The 18,907-nt window shown below is 52.7% G+C and overlaps 1 protein-coding gene across 4 annotated transcripts in view; it reads left to right on the top strand.

Annotated features, from left to right (window-relative positions):
- LZTS1 (leucine zipper tumor suppressor 1) overlaps positions 1 to 17,869 on the top strand; it is a 57,675-nt gene extending 39,806 nt beyond the window's left edge. For all 4 annotated transcript variants that reach the window (XM_054499097.2, XM_063668573.1, XM_063668571.1 and 1 more), the window contains exons 2-4: positions 8,751 to 9,229; positions 10,481 to 11,284; positions 13,648 to 17,869. In XM_054499097.2, coding sequence (XP_054355072.1) covers positions 8,885 to 9,229; positions 10,481 to 11,284; positions 13,648 to 14,289 — 1,791 coding nt within the window. In that variant the 5' untranslated portion in view covers positions 8,751 to 8,884 and the 3' untranslated portion in view covers positions 14,290 to 17,869. The remainder of the gene's footprint in view (positions 1 to 8,750; positions 9,230 to 10,480; positions 11,285 to 13,647) is intronic.
- Positions 17,870 to 18,907: the final 1,038 nt, after the last annotated feature.

The following is an 18,907-nucleotide window of genomic DNA, read 5'->3' as shown; positions in this document are numbered from 1 at the left end:
TTAATGATCCAAAAATGTTCCCACTCAAATCATGAGAATTTTCCACCTGGGGAGAAAGATTAGGGGTGGGAGTGGGGAGAAGGAATAGGGAATGGGGACTCCAACTCTGAGATGTTTGTTTCATTTCTGAAACAAATATGGCAACATTTTAACAATTGTCCATTCTGCATGGGGTACTTGGGTTATTTTTGAATATATTTCCATATCTTAAAAATTTATTAAATACAAGGAAAAGGAAGCTGCCGTGTGGGGTGTCCGATGAGCATCGGGTGAGCCTTCAGGAGACACTGTTCCCTGAGCCCTGCTTGCCAGTCCAGAGGGCCTGCCCCTCTGACCACCCAGACCCCTTCTTCCACCTCGCGCCCCACTTTGAGGGGTCTAAGGTCCGCCCACCTCTTGGGGATTGGAGGGGCTGCAGGCTGGAGTCTGTGTGGAGGGATGGGGCTGCCTTGAGAGGATGCAACGCATTTGCTTTAGTTTCACTTCCAATGTTCTCTCCAGTTCCTGGAGGGAAGCAGGGAGTCGTTAAAGTGAAGTCAGTAATGCAAGACCACGTTATTTGTTCCTCTCCAAAGTTGGTGTTCTATCCTCCAGAGCAGGATGTATGAATGTTTTTAAACTAGGTCAATCAAGGGGCATTAGGGGTCAGGGAACCCTTAGAAGTCAGAGCCAAAATGTTGGAGGAGGGTGCGTTTTTCTGAAGAGGGGGTTGACAGCTCTCATTAAATTCTTAAGAGGGCTCAAAAAAAAAAAAAAAAAAAAAAGACTGAAATGAATCCAGACCCTCGTGTTGTGGTTGGAAACTGAGCCCAGTGGGGCCTCGAGGCTCTGCACCAGTGAAGGGAAGACCCACATCTCCCCGCCCAGTCTCTGCCTGCTTCCAAGTTCAAGGCGGTCGTGGGGTAGGCAGTGGCACTAAGACCTCTGTGGCCAGGCCAGCTTCTGCCCTGGGAGTCCAGCCCCGCAGTGCTTCTCAAATCAACGGAGCATCTCAGGGAGCTCTTCTGGGGAATAATAATGAGAAAGAATACTAACAATGACCAGCACTGGGGACTTTTCAAAATACTTCCTAAGCTCCTACTTCTTTTCCTCTCCCTACTGAAGTCATGTGGCAGGGCCAGTATGGTTACCTTCATATTACAAGTGAGGAAACTGAGGCATAGAGCGGTTACATAGCATGTCCACGGTCACACTGAATCAGTGACTCAACTGGGGTTTTAAACTCATATTTTCCTCCTCTTCCCCCCATACCAAGTTTCTTAACCACAGAACCGTTGACGTTTTGGGTGAAATCATTCTTTGTCATGGGGCTGTCGTATGCATTCATTGTAGGATGTTTAACAGCATTGCTGGCCTCTACTCACTGAATAACAGTAGCACCCCCATCATGACAAGCAAAAATGTCTTGTCTCCAGGTCCTGCCAAATTACCCCCATTTGAGAACTGCTGCTCTGACACCAAGCCCAAGTTCATCCAGACCTCAGCACCATTGCACTTGCTGTTCCTGATAAGGGCATCCTTTTACAAAACCACTTTATCAGGCTGGCTCTTCTCGAATGTCATCTTCTCAGAAGCTTTCCTGGCCACTCCATCTAAAGTAGTAGACACACATGCACACGTATACACACACACATTCACACATGCACACACAAAGACGTGCACACATGAACACACACTCACACACCTGTCCTCCCTGTCTCTCTGGCTTTTATCTACCATTCACTAACTATTCTCCTTCCTTTTCCCCTCCCCTCTTCCCCACCTGATCCTCTACATTTTGCACAGTACTTAGCCCATGTGAGATGCTGAATAAATATTTGTTGAAGAAATGACTAAATGTTCCCCCACAGTGCAGCCCCATCAGCTCAGTCCTGCCACCAGGCTACTTGGCGCAGCAGTTATTGAGGACACACTTGGCTGGGTGGGCTTGGGGAGTGGCCAGCACAACACTTTGCATCGTTGTGGGCCTGCAAAGGGCCAAAGTTCTGGGGGGAATGGATGGGGTAAAGAGGGGCAAGTGCAGACTGCAGAGATGCCAGAAGCACAGCACAGCTGTGATCTCACTGCTGAGTGCTGGTGGGCTTTCCCCCTGCTCCTTGCAGCTTAGGGGAGGAGGTGTGGGACGGAGAGGGGGAGAAGGAGGGAAGGATGTCAGGGAGCAGGAGGGGAAATAACAGAAGCTGAGTGGGAGGGAGGAGGCAGGAGGCGGGGTGGCTGGAGGCTGAACATCTCCGGCTGGGGGAGTGACCTCTGCACACTGCATGGCGGCAGAGGAGGAGGAGGGTGTGTGTGAATCCTCCACTTCCTTTCCCAGCCAGAACCTGGGACTTGGCGTGGGCCAAGGCATAGCTGCTTCAACTCATGGGAAGCCAGACTGTTGGTTTGGGATGAGACGATGAGTCAGGTTAGTTCACACCTCTCTGCATCCAGAAAGACACTTTGCAACTCCATGCCTCTGTCTCCACATTCCAGAAAGGGACCATCAGAGGCAGGTGTCACTTTGCCTTGAGCCTTGGTTTCCTTTGGGAAGGAGAATGCAGAAGGGGGTTGGGGATGGGGCAGCTGAGGTGCTCCCACAACTTTTGAGTAGAAGCCGCTCAAAAGTGAGGGCTTTCCGCAATATCCCGGGCCCCTCCCCGTCCTGGTGGAGCAGCCACCCACAGTGCAGGTGGGCTAGCGGAGGGGAGGTCATGTCAGGGAGGGGTGTGAGGGCTGGGACTGGTCTTGGGGCCAGATTCTGAGAAGGGTAGGCTGGACGGTCCCAGCTGCTTTGGGTTCCTTTCTCTTTTTCTCTCTTGAGGTCTAAAGTCCAACTCTAGCTGGATTCCTTCCATAGGAACTCACGTAGCAGGTCACCATGCCATATGGAGTGTGAGGCTCTGTGGTTCCTTTACATTCTCTCCATCCTTCTTCCCTCTTCCTGTCCCCTTCCTGAATCCCCAACATCTATGTGATTTCTTATTTTCACCCCAAATAGGTGCTCCCAGTCAATGGGAATTTGTTTCCCAGAAATAAAAATGTGTCTGTTGACCCTGTCCTTATGGAGGGCAGAGACAGCAAGTCCGACAGGGGCAGGTGAGAAGATGGATTTGGGAACCAGGATGGAACACAGCTGAGTTTTGTGTAATGCTCTCTCCAAGTTGACAGAGAAACAAGTCTAGACACTTAAAGGTGATTAGCTTAGCTTCAAGTGGATCCCAAACTCTCCTCAAACTTCAAAGCTCCTCTGTGTGTCGAGACCTGGGGAGTGGCCAGCTGGGTATCTGGGCTAAGGGATAGGAATGCTCTCAGGAGGACTGGAGGTGGCCATTCTTCAGTCACCCCTCTCCTGGGCTCCTGGCATTGTCCATCTTCTTCCTCTTGACCCTCTAGGACACAGCACAGGGCTGCTGCCCAGATGAATGACAGAGCTTCCGAGTGCCTACAACCTTGTTGGCGTTGGCCCAAAAGGGAAATGAAGCTCGGCTAGAGAAGTCTGCTTTTGATTCCTCCTCTAGGCTTCCTCTTCCCTAACCCAGGAAGCTCACTTTGCTATCTGGGACAGAAACCCTAACATCTCTGGGCCTCACCTACAGTCCCCAATTGCAGCGTGCAATTTTAGCATGGAGATTGTGGCGTTTGGGCCTGGGTTAGAGTCCCACCTCTGTCACTGGTCACTAAGTGGCCAGGGCCACAGCATCCCACCTTGTGAGTCTGTGCCTTAGCCTCCCTTTTTTTGTTCTAGGAGCTCTAGATACAAAAACCTTTGCTCTCAGATTCTGGTAAAGATACACACAATAAACCCTAAATTTGCAGTGAGCTGAGATTATGCCACTGCACTCCAGCCTGGGTGACAGTGAGACTCTGTCTCAATTAAAAATCAATCAGTCAATCAATCAGTCAATAAAATAAGATATGACCGGGTGTGGTGGCTCACACCTGTAATCCCAGTGCTTTGGGAGGCCAATGTGGGAGGATAGCTTGAGGTCAGGAGTTTAAGACCAGCATAGGCAACACAGTGAGACCCCTGTCTCTACAAAAGAATTTTTTAATTAGCCAGGAGTGATGGTATGTGCCGTCATCCCATCTACTCTGGAGGCTAAGGTGGGAAGATCACTTGAGCCCAGGAGCTGGAGGCTGCAGTGAGCTTTGATCACTGTTACCTACTGCACTCCAGCTTGGATGACAGAATGAGACTCTGTTTCTAAAATTTAAAAATCAATAAAAAATAATAATATTAGTACAGGTGAGAGCAAGCCTTACGTAGGGAATAAACAGGTTGGTAGAAAGTAATCAGGGAGGGATGCAACGGTTTCAAGATTAACTGGAGAAAGCCACCTTACGGACATGAGAGTCAAGTTGAGAACTAGAAAATGAGAAAGGCTGATGTATGTAAAGAGCCCAGGGAGGAGAATTCCAGGCAGGGGAAGCAGCAGCAAGTGCAGAGGCTCCTGGATGGGTCAAGGCTTCGTGTGTTCACCCACCAGGAAAGAGATGAGTGTGGCTGTCCCTGGGACATGCAGGACAAGGTGAGGAGTCCGCATTGTACTCTAACACCGTGGGAAGCCTGGAAGGGTTCCCATTAGGAAGTGCTATGACCTGGACGCTTCAGACGTGTCTAATGAACAAACTGGGGAAAGACACATTGGGAGGCTCCTTCAAGGCCCAGGTGAGCGGAGATGGATGAGAGCCATAAACAGATCCATTTAGCACCGATGCACCCATGTTGTCGATAGCCTCCAGCAGTGTCATAGGCTTGAAGGCAACACATATCGTGCACACATCTGTAGACCGCCTACCACATGCCAGGCATTGTATTTTCCTTCTGTTCTTTTGTTTCGGCTCCGTAATGTTCCTATTTAATATTAATATTTTCATTTTGTAAATGAAGAAACCTCAGAGAGATTGATTTTCAAATCAAACTCCTGCCGATGCCACAGCTGATGGTCTGGTCTGTACAGCCCTGCAGGTAGAGCTGCTCGGCAATGTGTATTGCATGGCAAAAAAGGAAGGAGCTGAGCATATTGTGCAGAGCATGGGAGGGTCTTTTGGCCCAAAATGACACCCCTGCATGTGGACCAGAGTAGTATTTTCGCCCCATAGGAACTGGAGATGTCAGCTAAGCTAGAGATGGATGACCTAGAGGGATGAAAACACATTTTGTCAGTGTCAAGTTTATATCAGCAGAGCAACCCTGTGCTCCTAAGTCACACCTCGCAGGAATGGGAGGCAGAAAGGTTGCATTTAGAAGGAAAGGATTAGCTCTGGAAAGTGAGTGTGGACATTGAGGCTCCCCAGATCCATAGGGATGATGGATGCTGGCAAGGACAATGGTCACAATATAAGTAACAGATACCGATAAGACAGCCAGGCATTTATTGAGTGCCTACTATGTACTAAGTATTGAGTAAATGTTCCAGAACTGTTATCTTATGGTGGTATTTCTTAAATTTCTCATAACAATCCTATGAAGTAGGCTGCTTCATTGTATTTCCTCGAGTCTACAAAGCCATCAATTCAATAATAGCTTTTCACATCAAAACATATTAAACTTACACGATGAAGTTTTGTTGTGTCATGCTTTTCCTAACAAAATATAGAACATATTCATTCATAACATAACCTCTTTATTCTTCAGGATAATCATGCAAGTTTGAATCAAAGCCTAGATATTCAGAGTCACAGTCTCCATGCACAACTGCTAATTGTAAAAAATATATATAAAATAAAATTAAAATTAAAAAACAGAGTCAGAAAGTTTCTGGCTCCCTTTCAGCTGTGTCCATGCAGTTCTCCATGTCCCACCTGGGATTTCTTTAGCCCCTTTAGGATGGATGGTATAATTTAGAGCCCAGCGAAGAACAGAGGCTCCTTCCACATCTCCTGTTTTATTAAACTTGTGGCTTTCCCCGTCTTAATTGGATTATCTGTCTTTTGACTAAGAAATACTTCACGGTGCATGACAATCACACAACCTTTCCTAGCTTTGAAAATTGTGTGATCTAAACTTAGAGATTTGCCTGAATCAGCACATGTGCTGGCATTGACATCCCAATTTCTCCTGTCTGGTGACTGACAAGGTTGTTATTGTTTAAGCATTGATTATTAGATGCTATCCTATTACTTTAAAAAAAAAAATGTGCGGTCCGGTGGCTCACACCTATAATCCTGGCACTTTGGGAGGCCTAGGCAGGTGGATCACCTGAGGTCAGGAGTTCGAGACCAGCCTGGCCAACATGGGAAAACCCCATCTCTACTAAAAACACAAAGATTAGCCAGCCAGGCATGGTGGTGCTCACCTGTAATCCCAGCTACGTGGGAGGCTGAGGTGGGAGAATCACTTGAACCCACGAGGTGGAGGTTGCAGTGAGCCAAGATCATGCCACTGCACTCCAGCCTGGGCAACAGAGCGAGACTCTATCTCAAAAAAAAAAAAAAAAAAAAAAAAAAAAAGTTTAAGGGTATCTTAGAATTAGTTTGTAACACTGAAGGTTAAAGATGTTAAACAGTTTACCTTCCATGTCATAGCTGGCAGGTGATGTAAGTAGAATGCACACCAAGTCGGCTGGGTACTTCTCAACATTAAGGCTGTGATGACTTTCTCCTTCCTTCTCTCTTGAATCCTCTTAGTGAGGCCTTCCTTCCACCATTCCTCCAAAACTGCTCTTGTCAAGGTTACCAAAGATCTCCATATGGCCAAATGCATTGACTAATTCTTAATTGTTGTCTTACTTCAGCAGCACTTGACACCTTGTTATTTTTTTGAAACAGGATCTCACTCTGTTGCCCAGGCTGGAGTGCAGTGGCGTAATCTCAGCTCACTGCAACCTCTGCCTCCCGGGTTCAAGCTATTCTCATGCCTCAGCTTCCTCAGTAGCTGGGACTACAGGTGCATGCCACCATGCCCAATTTGCCTGGCTAATTTTTTGTATTTTTAGTAGAGATGGGCTTTCACCATGTTGGTCAGGCTGGTCTCAAACTCCTGACCTCAGGTGATCCGCCTGCCTAGGCCTCCCAAAGTGCTGGGATTACAGGCTTGAGCCATTGCGCCTGGCCATTTGACACCATTTTTAGGAAACAATTTCTTGACTTGGCTTTCTTAGGTCTTCTATATCCGCATCACCCTGAAAACCTTCTCTGCTGCCCTTCCTCACTTCTCCTAACCTGCCTGACCTCCAGATGCCAAGTGCTCCATGTTAACCATCCTCAGGTCTCTCTTGTCTTCCTGCATCTGCTCTTTGGTGACCCCACCTAGTCTCATAGCCACTTCCACACTCCCAGCTCTGACAAGTGCATCTGCAGTTCCCAGCAGCTGCCCACTCACCCTCCTGCCTACTCTCCATCACTCCCTGGATGCCAAATAGGCTTTGCAAACTGAATGTCTTCAACCAAACTCCTCTGGCATCGTCCCTGACTCCTCTCTTTCGCTCACTCCCTGCATCTGATCCTTTAGCAAGTCCTGTCAGCTCAACCTCAAAATTACATTGAAAACTGTTTTTTAGAGACAGGGTCTCACTGTGTTGCCCAGGCTGGTCTTGAACTCCTGGCCTCAAGTGATCCTCCTGCCTTGGCCTCCCAAAATACTGGGATTACAGACATGAGCCACCACCACATCTGAAACTTAATCCACAACTACCACCCTAGACTAGCTCTATTAGTCTGTAATTGGCCACCACTTCTATCCCCGTCTCCTCAATAAGCCTCTTCCCCACCCGGAAGCCAGAGTGACCTTCCCCAACCTAAGGCAGATCAAGGTGTCAGCTGCTTAAAGCCATCCAAGGGCTCCTTGTCTCAACCCAAGCAAAGCCAGAGCTCTTTGAGCCGCACAGCCTCCTTGTTGTCTGATGTGTGCTGGCTCCTGTTTTCTGTTTCTCCTTCCCAGCCTTGCTAATTGTTCTCCAGCCAGGCTGCTTCCCATGTGGGTCTCACACAGCCAAGCCCCCTCTGCCTCAGGGACTCAGGCTTTTATACTTGGGGTTTCTTCTGGTAACCCCTCTCCCCCCAGATTTTCATATGACTTGCGCCTCATTTTCTTTTCTTCTTTTTTTTATTTTTTGAGTCAGGCCCAGGCTGGAGTGCAGTGGCACGATTGTGGCTCACTGCAGCCTTGATCCCCGGGGCTCAGATGATTCTCCCACCTCACCCTCCCAAGTAGCTGGGATTACAGGTGTGCACCACCACGCCCGGCTAATTTTTGTATTTTTAGTAGAAATGGGGTTTCTCTAAGTTGCACAGGCTGGTCTCGAACTCCTGGACTCAAGCAATCTGCCCACCTCAGCCTCCCAGAGTGCTGGGATTACAGGCGTGAACCACCATGCCTGGCTGCCCCCTCATTTTCTTGAAGCCTTTTAAAATGCTACCCTAACAAAAGAAGACCTTCCTGCATAAAACAGCCACCTCCCAGAATTCTGTTCTGTCCTCTCTGCTCCAGTTTCCCCCGCAGCACTGGTACCACTTGCTATAGTATACATTGGTTTGCTTCTGGCCTCGCCACACCACTGTAACCCTAAGTTCCAGGAATGCAGGGACTGTGACTGTTTTAGTCACTTGCTGGGTCCCGAGTGTTTAGAGTAGAGGCTCGCCTGAAGTGGGCTCCCAGTGAATGTTTGTTGAATTATCAGACAAAGGAAGAAGGAATGGAGCACCCGGTGGTGGAGACAGTGCTGGGCTCTGACATGTGTTTCTCTGCTGCCCAGATTTGGAAGTCGGAATCAGCACTGTGCTGTGGCCACTCCCACCCACGCTGACTTCTGTCTTGTGTCTTCTTCCAGGTCTACGGCTCTCGCAGGCTCTGTGAGGGCTTTGCTATGACCTCAGTCCCCTCACGGAGCCAGGACTGCCCCTTGCTGCCGCAGCCTTTCCAGGTCCCCGCCCCGCCCTGCCCCATCCTCAGCCCCGAGTCACCATGGGCAGCGTCAGTAGCCTCATCTCCGGCCACAGCTTCCACAGCAAGCACTGCCGGGCTTCGCAGTACAAGCTGCGCAAGTCCTCCCACCTCAAGAAGCTCAACCGGTATTCCGACGGGCTGCTGAGGTTTGGCTTCTCCCAGGACTCCGGTCACGGCAAGTCCAGCTCCAAAATGGGCAAGAGCGAAGACTTCTTCTACATCAAGGTCAGCCAGAAAGCTCGGGGCTCCCACCACCCAGATTACACAGCACTGTCCAGCGGGGATTTAGGGGGCCAGGCTGGGGTGGACTTTGACCCGTCCACACCCCCCAAGCTCCTGCCCTTCTCCAATCAGCTAGAAATGGTAAGCGGGGGTCGCTGGCAAGGGTAAGTGGGTTGGAAAGGCAGGAGAAAGCAAAATGGGGGTGGAGAGTCTGGGGGTTCGGGGGAGTGGTGACCTGAGCATTTAGACTCCTAAAAGCCAGAGGGGCAGGGGTGCCGGCGGAAGCCTGTGGCCACACCGCAGAGATCAAAGGTTGCACAAGGGAATTAGAGCATCGCTCAGTCCCCCTGAAGCAAAAGTCTTGGGTCAGCCCATAAGCAAAGAGCACAGGGGACATGTGAGCTTTCTGGAGTCCCACTGAAATGTAGCTGGATTGTCAACGTAGGATCCAGGCATTTGCCAAGCCTCGGGAAGGAGAGGGAGCCCTGTTCTCATCTGGAAGCGCAGATGAAGAGGATGCAGGCCCAGAGTTAACCACTTCTCTCCCCAGAAGACTCGCGGGGGTGGGTGCGGTCTTCTCATTTGCCGCCCTGGTGTGCATTAGCTCCTTGTTCAAGCTGTGCCTGGGGGCATCTTTGAATACAGGCTGGAATTTTGTCATCCATTTACCAGAGATTAGGGCAAAAGGGGGCCAGGCACTGAGAAATCCAGCCCTCACACCAGCGCAAGCCCCCGTGCGTCCCACGAGTGGACACTGAAATCAATTTTCCTATTCAGTCCTCTGCCCCTTGCCCTGGAGAAATGAATCCCTGGCTTTGATTTACAAGGAAAGAGCCTCTTATGTTTGCATAGAGCATTCAGCTTTTCAAACTAAGGGGCTTGTAAACTGCGAAGCACTCTACCAGGGAAAATTACAGTTTTAAAAAAGGATTGTGATTTGGAGTAAGCCTCTCAACCCTGTAAGGAGGCCAGGTCCGTGTCCTTGCTCCAGGCTTAATGGAAGAGGCAGTGAACAGGAAGAAGGGATGGGCCTAGGGAGGGACAGCAAGCTCAGCCAGCCTAATGCCCTAACCTGCCCCACACAGAGACCTAGAGCAGGAGCCTCAAGATGGTATTTATCACCTCAGGAGGGCTGGGGCAAGCTGGTGGCAGGTTGCTAATTCATAGAACAAAGTGCCCAAGTCACCATTAGGGTTTTTTCCCTCCTAAGAGAGATCACATTCAGCTGCTTCAAAGCAACAGGCGAGATCTGCTAAGACAATTGACCAAGAGGGGTGCTGCATGCGCTCAGAGAGCCCAGATTGGCTCAAGGTCGGCACACGTGCCTGGGGAGGGAGGGTGCAAAGCGCGCGCGGGGGAGGCATGAATCACCGCAGTCCTTGTCCTGTACAGGGCTCCGAGAAGGGTGCAGTGAGGCCCACAGCCTTCAAGCCTGTGCTGCCACGGTCAGGAGCCATCCTGCACTCCTCCCCGGAGAGTGCCAGCCACCAGCTGCACCCTGCCCCTCCAGACAAGCCCAAGGAGCAGGAGCTGAAGCCCGGCCTGTGCTCTGGGGCGCTGTCAGACTCCGGCCGGAACTCCATGTCCAGCCTGCCCACACACAGCACCAGCAGCAGCTACCAGCTGGACCCACTGGTCACACCCGTGGGACCCACCAGCCGTTTTGGGGGCTCCGCCCACAACATAACCCAGGGCATCGTCCTCCAGGACAGCAACATGATGAGCCTGAAGGCTCTGTCCTTCTCCGACGGAGGTAGCAAGCTGGGCCACTCGAACAAGGCAGACAAGGGCCCCTCGTGTGTCCGCTCCCCCATCTCCACGGACGAGTGCAGCATACAGGAGCTGGAGGAGAAGCTGTTGGAGAGGGAGGGCGCCCTCCAGAAACTGCAGCGCAGCTTCGAGGAGAAGGAGCTTGCCTCCAGCCTGGCCTACGAGGAGCGGCCGCGGCGCTGCAGGGACGAGCTGGAGGGCCCGGAGCCCAAAGGCGGAAGCAAGCTCAAGCAGGCCTCGCAGAAGAGCCAGCGCGCGCAGCAGGTCCTGCACCTGCAGGTACTGCAGCTTCAGCAGGAGAAGCGGCAGCTCCGGCAGGAGCTCGAGAGCCTCATGAAGGAGCAGGACCTGCTGGAGACCAAGCTCAGGTCCTATGAGAGGGAGAAGACCAGCTTTGGCCCCGCGCTGGAGGAGACCCAGTGGGAGGTGAGGGCACGCAGGGCTCATGGGCTTGGGTGGTCAGCGGTTTGGAGCCAGTACCCCCTTCTCCTTCTGGTGCCGGCCAATAGCGTGCAAACACAGACCGCGCAGGCAAGCGGGGCTAATGTGCTGGTTTTATCACCCAAAGAAGGGGCTCCCTGCAAACCATGTTGGGGGATCGACTTACGTCTGAGCTTCCTCCTGTCCCCACCGTCACCCTCACGGCTCCTATATTTCAATTTCCCAAGTGAGCCGTTAAATCATGAAGCCGGAAGTCAGATGACCCAGGCCCAGCCAGGCTGTGGGCTGACCTCCCTTCAATCTGCTCCCAGGAGGCTCAGAAGAAGCACAAGCTGCGCCTGAGTTCAGGCGGGGCCGGGGGCCCAAGAGAGCACAGAATGCATTTGTTGCTTTGGAGGGAGGGACCGCACCCACTAGTAAGAGGGACCCTATTGGTGGCAGGTTTCAGTGATGGAAGTGGCCACTCCTTGCTGAAGTGTAAGTGGAACTTCTATTTGGTGAGCTGAGATGGAAACCTAGGAGAGGAAGGAAAGAGTCCCCCACTCACACACTTACACACTCACACACACTCACCCGGTCACACTTGGAAATGAGGCATCTGTACCTGACAGTGCTGGAGAACCCCATAACCTCTGCATCTATTAGTGGGAAAGCAGCTTTTCTCACCAGCCCGGTGGTCTGGATGACTCATGGAGTTCAAGTCCATCGTTGAGGCTCTTTACATGCTCGCACCCAGCTTGCTCTGTCCACGTGCCTGCCTCACCCCAGTTCAGAGTCCAAATCTCAGTCTACATGCAAACCCCTGGCTATGTGCAAGTCAACAACCAGTAGTTTAACTTGCCCGCTGCTGGCAGCTGTATCACCCCCATTTAACACCAATGGTATTGGTTTCGGTGTCAGCCTGATTTCTGTCATCCATGTTTATGCCCACACCCTCTGACCTCACCCCTGCGTGCACCCAGCCCTCCTCTCTCCTCTCTACTGGAGTAAAGACTACATCACAAATTCACTGCTGTACCCAGTGACTACCACAATGCTGGCTTGGATGGAGAGCCCAATCCACATCTGTCAAATGAAGAATGATTGTCTTCTCCTCTTGCTCTTCTTCCCTATTTCCACCCCTATCTCCCATCAAAATTTGGCCAAGAGCAATGATGAAAACAGAAGCCGCAGGTTAGACCCATGTGTCTCTGGATCTTGGCCATCTGGGGTCATGGGAGACCAAGGCCAGTCTGGCTGAATCTTAAGAGTAAATGAAGGCCAGAGCATGTGGCTCTACAGAGTGGATTCTTGGGACAAGCCTGGAAGCCACCTTCACATTTCCTTTCACAGTAGAAATTTCCCCTTGCCCTCAGTGAAACATTGCACAGTCCTGGGGAAAATCCGACCCTACCCAGGATGCCTGCTTGGGACCAAGAATTTCATTCCAAGGCCAACCCTGTATTTATGCCACGAAGGGAGTGACACAGTCATGGCTGAGGCATGGGCCTGGCTTTGAACCTCAGCTTGACCGCTTATGATACATTAGCCATGGTGGCAATGGGGTGGAGTGATTAAACTGTTAGGATCAAATCCCTACTCTTATACTTTATATATTTTATATATATATATTAGCCCTCAGGCTGGTCACTTCACCAGCTGTTTGCTATCATAACCTCTCTGTGCCTCAGTTTCATTGATGTAAATTGAGGATTACTAATAGTACCTACTTCATCGGGTTGTAAGGAATAGATGAGCAAATGTATGGCTTGGCACTTAATAACACTACAAATTATTAGTGAAAGTATGTTTACAATAATATACTTATGTGTGGCTAGGCGTGGTGGCTCACGTCTGCAATCCCAGCACTTTGGGAGGCCGAGGCAGGCAGATCACTTGAGGTCAGGAATTCGAGACCAGCCTGGCCAACATGAGGAAACCCCGTCTCTACTAAAAATACAAAAATCAGCCAGGTGTGGTGGCAGGTGCCTGTAATCCCAGCTACTTGGGAGGCTGAGGCAGGAGAATCAGAGGGGAGGCGGAGGTTGCAGTGAGCCAAGATCACGCCACTGCACTCCAGCCTGGGTAACAAAGCGAGACTTCTTCTCAAATAATAACAATAATAATATACTATGTGTCATTATACATGATGATTATTATTTTATCATTTTACCATATAGCCTAGCTCGATAACCTGGGAAAAGGTCACAGCAATGTCCAGCTTACTTTCAGATTGGACAAAGGCTGGAATGCCTAACACCGGGCCACCGCATCCGGAGTGGCTTGGTTATTTTAGGCAGCTGAGCTGTCACTTCCCTGGGTAAGGACACTCACCTCTTGGCACTCTGTCTCCACCCCACCCTCGGCAGGTGTGCCAGAAGTCAGGCGAGATCTCCCTCCTGAAGCAGCAGCTGAAGGAGTCCCAGACGGAGGTAAACGCCAAGGCTAGCGAGATCCTGGGTCTCAAGGCACAGCTGAAGGACACGCGGGGCAAGCTGGAGGGCCTGGAGCTGAGGACCCAGGACCTGGAGGGCGCCCTGCGCACCAAGGGCCTGGAGCTGGAGGTCTGTGAGAATGAGCTGCAGCGCAAGAAGAACGAGGCAGAGCTGCTGCGGGAGAAGGTGCACCTGCTGGAGCAGGAGCTGCAGGAGCTGCGGGCCCAGGCCGCCCTGGCCCGCGACATGGGGCCGCCCACCTTCCCTGAGGACGTCCCCGCCCTGCAGCGGGAGCTGGAGCGGCTGCGGGCTGAGCTGCGGGAGGAGCGGCAAGGCCATGACCAGATGTCCTCAGGCTTCCAGCATGAGCGGCTGGTGTGGAAAGAGGAGAAGGAGAAGGTGATTCAGTACCAGAAACAGCTGCAGCAGAGCTACGTGGCCATGTACCAGCGGAACCAGCGCCTGGAGAAAGCCCTGCAGCAGCTGGCACGCGGGGATAGCGCCGGGGAGCCCTTGGAGGTTGACCTGGAAGGGGCTGACATCCCCTACGAGGACATCATAGCCACCGAGATCTGAGGGGCTGGGAAGGCGAGTCTGGGGACCTGGCACTGGGAGGCAGGGCTCTCCCGTGCATCCCCCCTGCTCAGCAATTCAGACCCGTCTGAGAGACGCCACTCCCTGGGACACAGACCCAGGACCCCCGAGGCGAGGGCAGGATGGCCTTTCCTTCCATCTCTGATGTCCCAGTGCTCACCAGCCCTGCAGCCCACCAGACCTCAGGCCCTGACTCCTCTGGCTTTCCCAGGAGATGGGTCCAGGGGTCTGTCTGCTTTGGTTAAGGGCTCCGTAAATTTTGGCCTTTGTTCAAAATAGCTATCCTCTCCCCCTCCTCCAGGGAAGGTGGCCACAGCAAGTACAGCGGCTCCCCTGCTCTTCTCATCCCAACCTGTTTTTCCTCCCGGACACATTGGAATGCCTTGGAAATAGAAAGAAGCCATATATGACCAGAAGCCTTGGAACCAGCCCCATCAGAACCTGAGCTATTTTCCTCTGGCCGCAGAGGTGTAGGGGTGGAATGAGCTGCGGGGAAGCTGGCTTCGAAACCTCAGGGCTGTCCCAGCCCCGGCAAGCCACAGGAAGGAGGAGAGAGACAGGCAGCCCAGCAGTGTGGAGACCCTGCCACAGCCAGAGGAGGGCAGAGGGAGAATCCAAGGGTTGAGAGCCAGTGGCGGATGATGGCCAGTCCCTGGGGCCCAGCCCCTGTTTACTGGTTCTTGCAAATGGGAGCTGAGCAGCCTCTGAACAGCCAGTGGCCTTTGACCTCGGTGACCACTCTTCTTTAAGCCATAGACCCTGAGGCCCTGGGCTGGGTGCTGGGAAGGGAGGGTTGAAGCCACCGTGAACCAGAGGGTGTGGCTTTCCAGTCGCCCTCGGGGAGCCTCCCCATCTGTCCAGCTGGGGCCAGAGGCTGGGAGTCCCTACCTGGTTCACGTTGGCCGGTGGCTACTCTGGAATGTTTTCCCCTCCCCAGAATCAAGCTTTTGCTTGATCCAGAAGAGCCCATATCACTAAGATGGCATATATGTGATCTGGACGTTTTCCTCCTCTGCCTACAGCCAGGTTTGGTGGCACACCTTTCCCCCTTAGCACCTTCAGGGCTGAATTCTGGGTTTCTAGAGGTCAGGACGGCTCCTCAGAGCGCCAGGAAGCCAGAGCCCCAAGCAGGACGAAAAAGAGGCATATACATAGCAGTGTGCATAGCCTGGCCACCAGCCATCCTCCCTCCACCTCAAGACCCCCATTTGTCCCAGACTAAAGGATCCAGAGAGCAGGTCCCTTTCTCAGGAGCTTGGGCAGTGCCCCAGGGAGTCCAGGGTTTCTCTGCAGATGTGCAGAGCTGGAGGCGGTGGTAGAGAAGGATAAAAGGTGGAGTTTCTCTGTTGTTTGGTTCAGGGATTTTATTTTTATTTTTATTTTTATTTTTATTTTTATTTTTATTTTTATGAGACAGGGTCTCGCTCTGTCCCCCAGGCTGGAGTGCAGTGGCATGATCATAGCTCACTGCAGCCTCATACTCCTGGGCTCAAGCAATCCTCCCGCCACAGCCTTCCAACTAGCTGGGACTACAGGTGCATGCCACCATGCCTGGCTAACTTTTCATTTTTTTTGTAGGGACGGGCTCTCGTTTTGTTGCCAAAGCTGGTCTCAAACTTCTGGCCTCAAGCAATCCACCTGCCTTGGCCTCCCAAAGTGCTGAGATTGCAGATGTGAGCCACCGTGCCTGGCCAGATTTTTCTTTTATTCTTCTTTCTTTCTTTTTCTTTTTTGCTTTCTTGTCTTTTCAGAAGCAAGCCAGACCTAGCAGGCTGTTCCATGTTCTATTTTTGACTGTAGCCACAGCTGCTGTTCTCAGGACAGCAGCCCTTCCCACATGCCTGCGCCTGCTGCCTGCTGAGATGAGGAGGGGAGCGTCTGGGAACTTGAGTCCGAGGCCAGTCCCCATTTCTGCCTCGCTCACCGCTGGCCCTTAGAGACCCCGAGGTAGGGGTGGGGAGATGCTTCTCTCCTTGCTCCCCACCCTCATGGGTCCTAGCCCTTCCCTGAGTGCGGGCTGAGGCCAGAGTCACCTTTTCTGTGGCTGGCTCTACCTTCCTGTCCCTGGGGTTCAACGGTGCCCATCCTGCCATCCTCAAACGACAGAAGAGCTTTTCTGGAATTTCAAACCATTGCTCTTAGTCCCAAGCTAGGCTTAAACCTGGAATCCACAAGCAAAGGTCCCTCCCTGCCTGAGGGCAGTACCCTCCATTGGGCACAGTTCAGACCCAAGTCAAAGATGCCCCATTCCTTGCCCCCCAGCCCTCAGTTCCTTCATTTCCACCAGGCTGTGCCTTGTTTGAGTTTTTTCTCCCAGTGAGACTGCCCCACGGAGAGAGAGGAAAGCGCTGGCTCCCCCTCCCCAGGCTGGAGACCGCCCTCTCCAACCACAGGAAAGAGCAGCCAGAGTCCAGCGCTCTGCCCTCAGAGGTTGCCTGAGAAGTGGCTGCCACACCCAGGGGAAGGCCCTGAGGCGCGAGGCTGTGCTCCACCATGGTGTCCCCGTACCCTCCATACACAGGGCAGTGCAGCCTTCTCCATATCTCCACGGCCCTGTCCCAGGCCAGCCCAGATGTGTTCCCCCCAGGCCTTGTCCAACGTCCAAGGTGGCAGATGTCTTCCCTGGGCTGCCACCAGCCCCGGCCCCAGAGTGGCCCACAGTGGCACTAGAATGCAAGTGTCCTGCGACCTCGCGACCTCACCTTCCTGTGGGTGTTCTTTCCTGCCCTGTCCGAAAGCGCCCTCACTATTCTTGGACCATGCTAGATTCTGCCTCTCTGGAAAGAGGCTCTGGACAGCAGAAGCCTCCAAGCACAGAGCCTGGCCCCAGGCCCCAGACAGGGTGGGCTTCCTGCCCTTCTCTCTGGGCACGCCTGCTGGCTGACCCACTGACCCACTTGGATGGACCAACCTGCTCTGTCCCCAAAGGACACGTGCAGGAGACAGCAGCACTCCGCACCACCTCACCAAGGATCGGACTCTGCCCCTGGACCTCAGAATGACTGGACTGTCACTGGGTTCCCTCCTAGCTCTCTGGGTGAACTCCTGCCAGGCACACACAGCCCCTATAGCACTGAGCTCACATGGGACTGGGATATGGGGGCATCTCTTCCCCAGAGAGGCATTCAGTGAGCCTCCTGTGCCTGGCCCCAGCCTGGGCCATCTCTTAAGTGAGACAATTGCCCGAAACTAAGCCAGGCCTGGCTGGAGGAGCAGCAGCTTTGGGAGAGGGATTTCCCTGCAGACCTCAAGTCATCATGCGGTGGGTGCTGCCATGACAGAGGCTGCACCCCTGGGCCAGTGGGACTGCTCACCCACCTCTTGTGCAAGGTGGCCTTCGTGCTGCGCCTGCAGGCAGAGCTGGAGCCCCCAGCAGAGGCAGGCTGGGACGGACCAGCATTTGGAAGATGTACATAGTTATTTTTCTCTTTGTGATTTCTCGTTTGGTTTGGTTTGCTTTTGACAGCTTCATTTTATTTTTGACGTCACTTTTTGGCCATGTAAACTATTTGTGGCAATTTTACGTTTTTATTTATGAATAAAGAATGCCATTTCTCACGCCTTCTAGAGCCACGTGTGTCTGCCCTCCTCTCCCCTCGCTGCGGTGTGGCAGCTGCCTGGGACTTCTCCCCTTGGAACAGGAAAGATGACATCCCTTCCACCAGTGACGGGGGTGAGGAAGGCGGCACAGGGCAGTGGAAAAGGGGCTCCACGGGTCAGATAGGCTTCAGCTGGCCCCTGCCCCCATCACCTATCCCGGGACCTTATCTGTGAAATGAGACGAAAAGGGACCCAGGGACAGGTGTCCATGTAGATTCAGAGCATACTCTCCAAAAGAGAGCCCCTCCCCACCCAAACTGCACGCCCCACTGGCTGCTTACCTCACCAGCCAACTCCTGGGTCTACTGCATATGGCCTGTTGGCAAACGACCAGCATGGCTACAGTTGCCACTGCCCCAGGGCCCCCTGGTGGGGCAGGTGCAGTCACCACCATGGCCATCTGTCCAGCCAGCCTACCTGCTACCCCCTTGACAACCTTCCCTACCATCCTGGGCTCACAGCCTAGGCCAAGAGGGCTGCTGCTCAGGTGGCAGGAGACAGAAGGGACATGTTACGAGCAAATTGATAACGCAAGGCAGCCTAGGGGGCACATAAGGGGCAGATGACAAGGCCTCTGAGGTGGGGAAGGCTAGTGTAGACTGGGGGGTCTGGGGAGATGCAGGCAGGAGAAGACCTGGGGCAAGGGTAGGACACAAGAGGAGCGGGAGGGAGGAAAAGACCAGAAACGTGTCTCCGGGGCGGGCGTTCACACAGCTCCCTGCCCACCTGTGATGGGAAAAGAGCAGCTCTGGGGGTTGGAGAGGCAGAAGAGCCAGGGTGCAGGGGCCCCCACAGAAGCTCAACTCACTGAGCCAGGACAGGAGCCAAATTCTGATTAACATATAAGCCCCAGCTTTGGGACAAAAGGGTCACGTCAGACCTGGGGTAACTCTTCCCTGTCTTCCTCCTAGACCTGGCTCAGGCTGCTGACCTCACTAAAACATGCCTCTCACTAATCACACCCTTGGGTCACCCCTTCCTGTTTAATTCTAGCAGGCCC

The sequence above is a fragment of the Pongo pygmaeus genome, chromosome 7, assembly GCF_028885625.2.
Source record: "Pongo pygmaeus isolate AG05252 chromosome 7, NHGRI_mPonPyg2-v2.0_pri, whole genome shotgun sequence".
In the NCBI taxonomy this organism is placed as follows: domain Eukaryota; kingdom Metazoa; phylum Chordata; class Mammalia; order Primates; family Hominidae; genus Pongo; species Pongo pygmaeus.
Note: the sequence above shows the minus strand (reverse complement) of the source record. Positions and strands in the feature narration are given on the sequence as shown.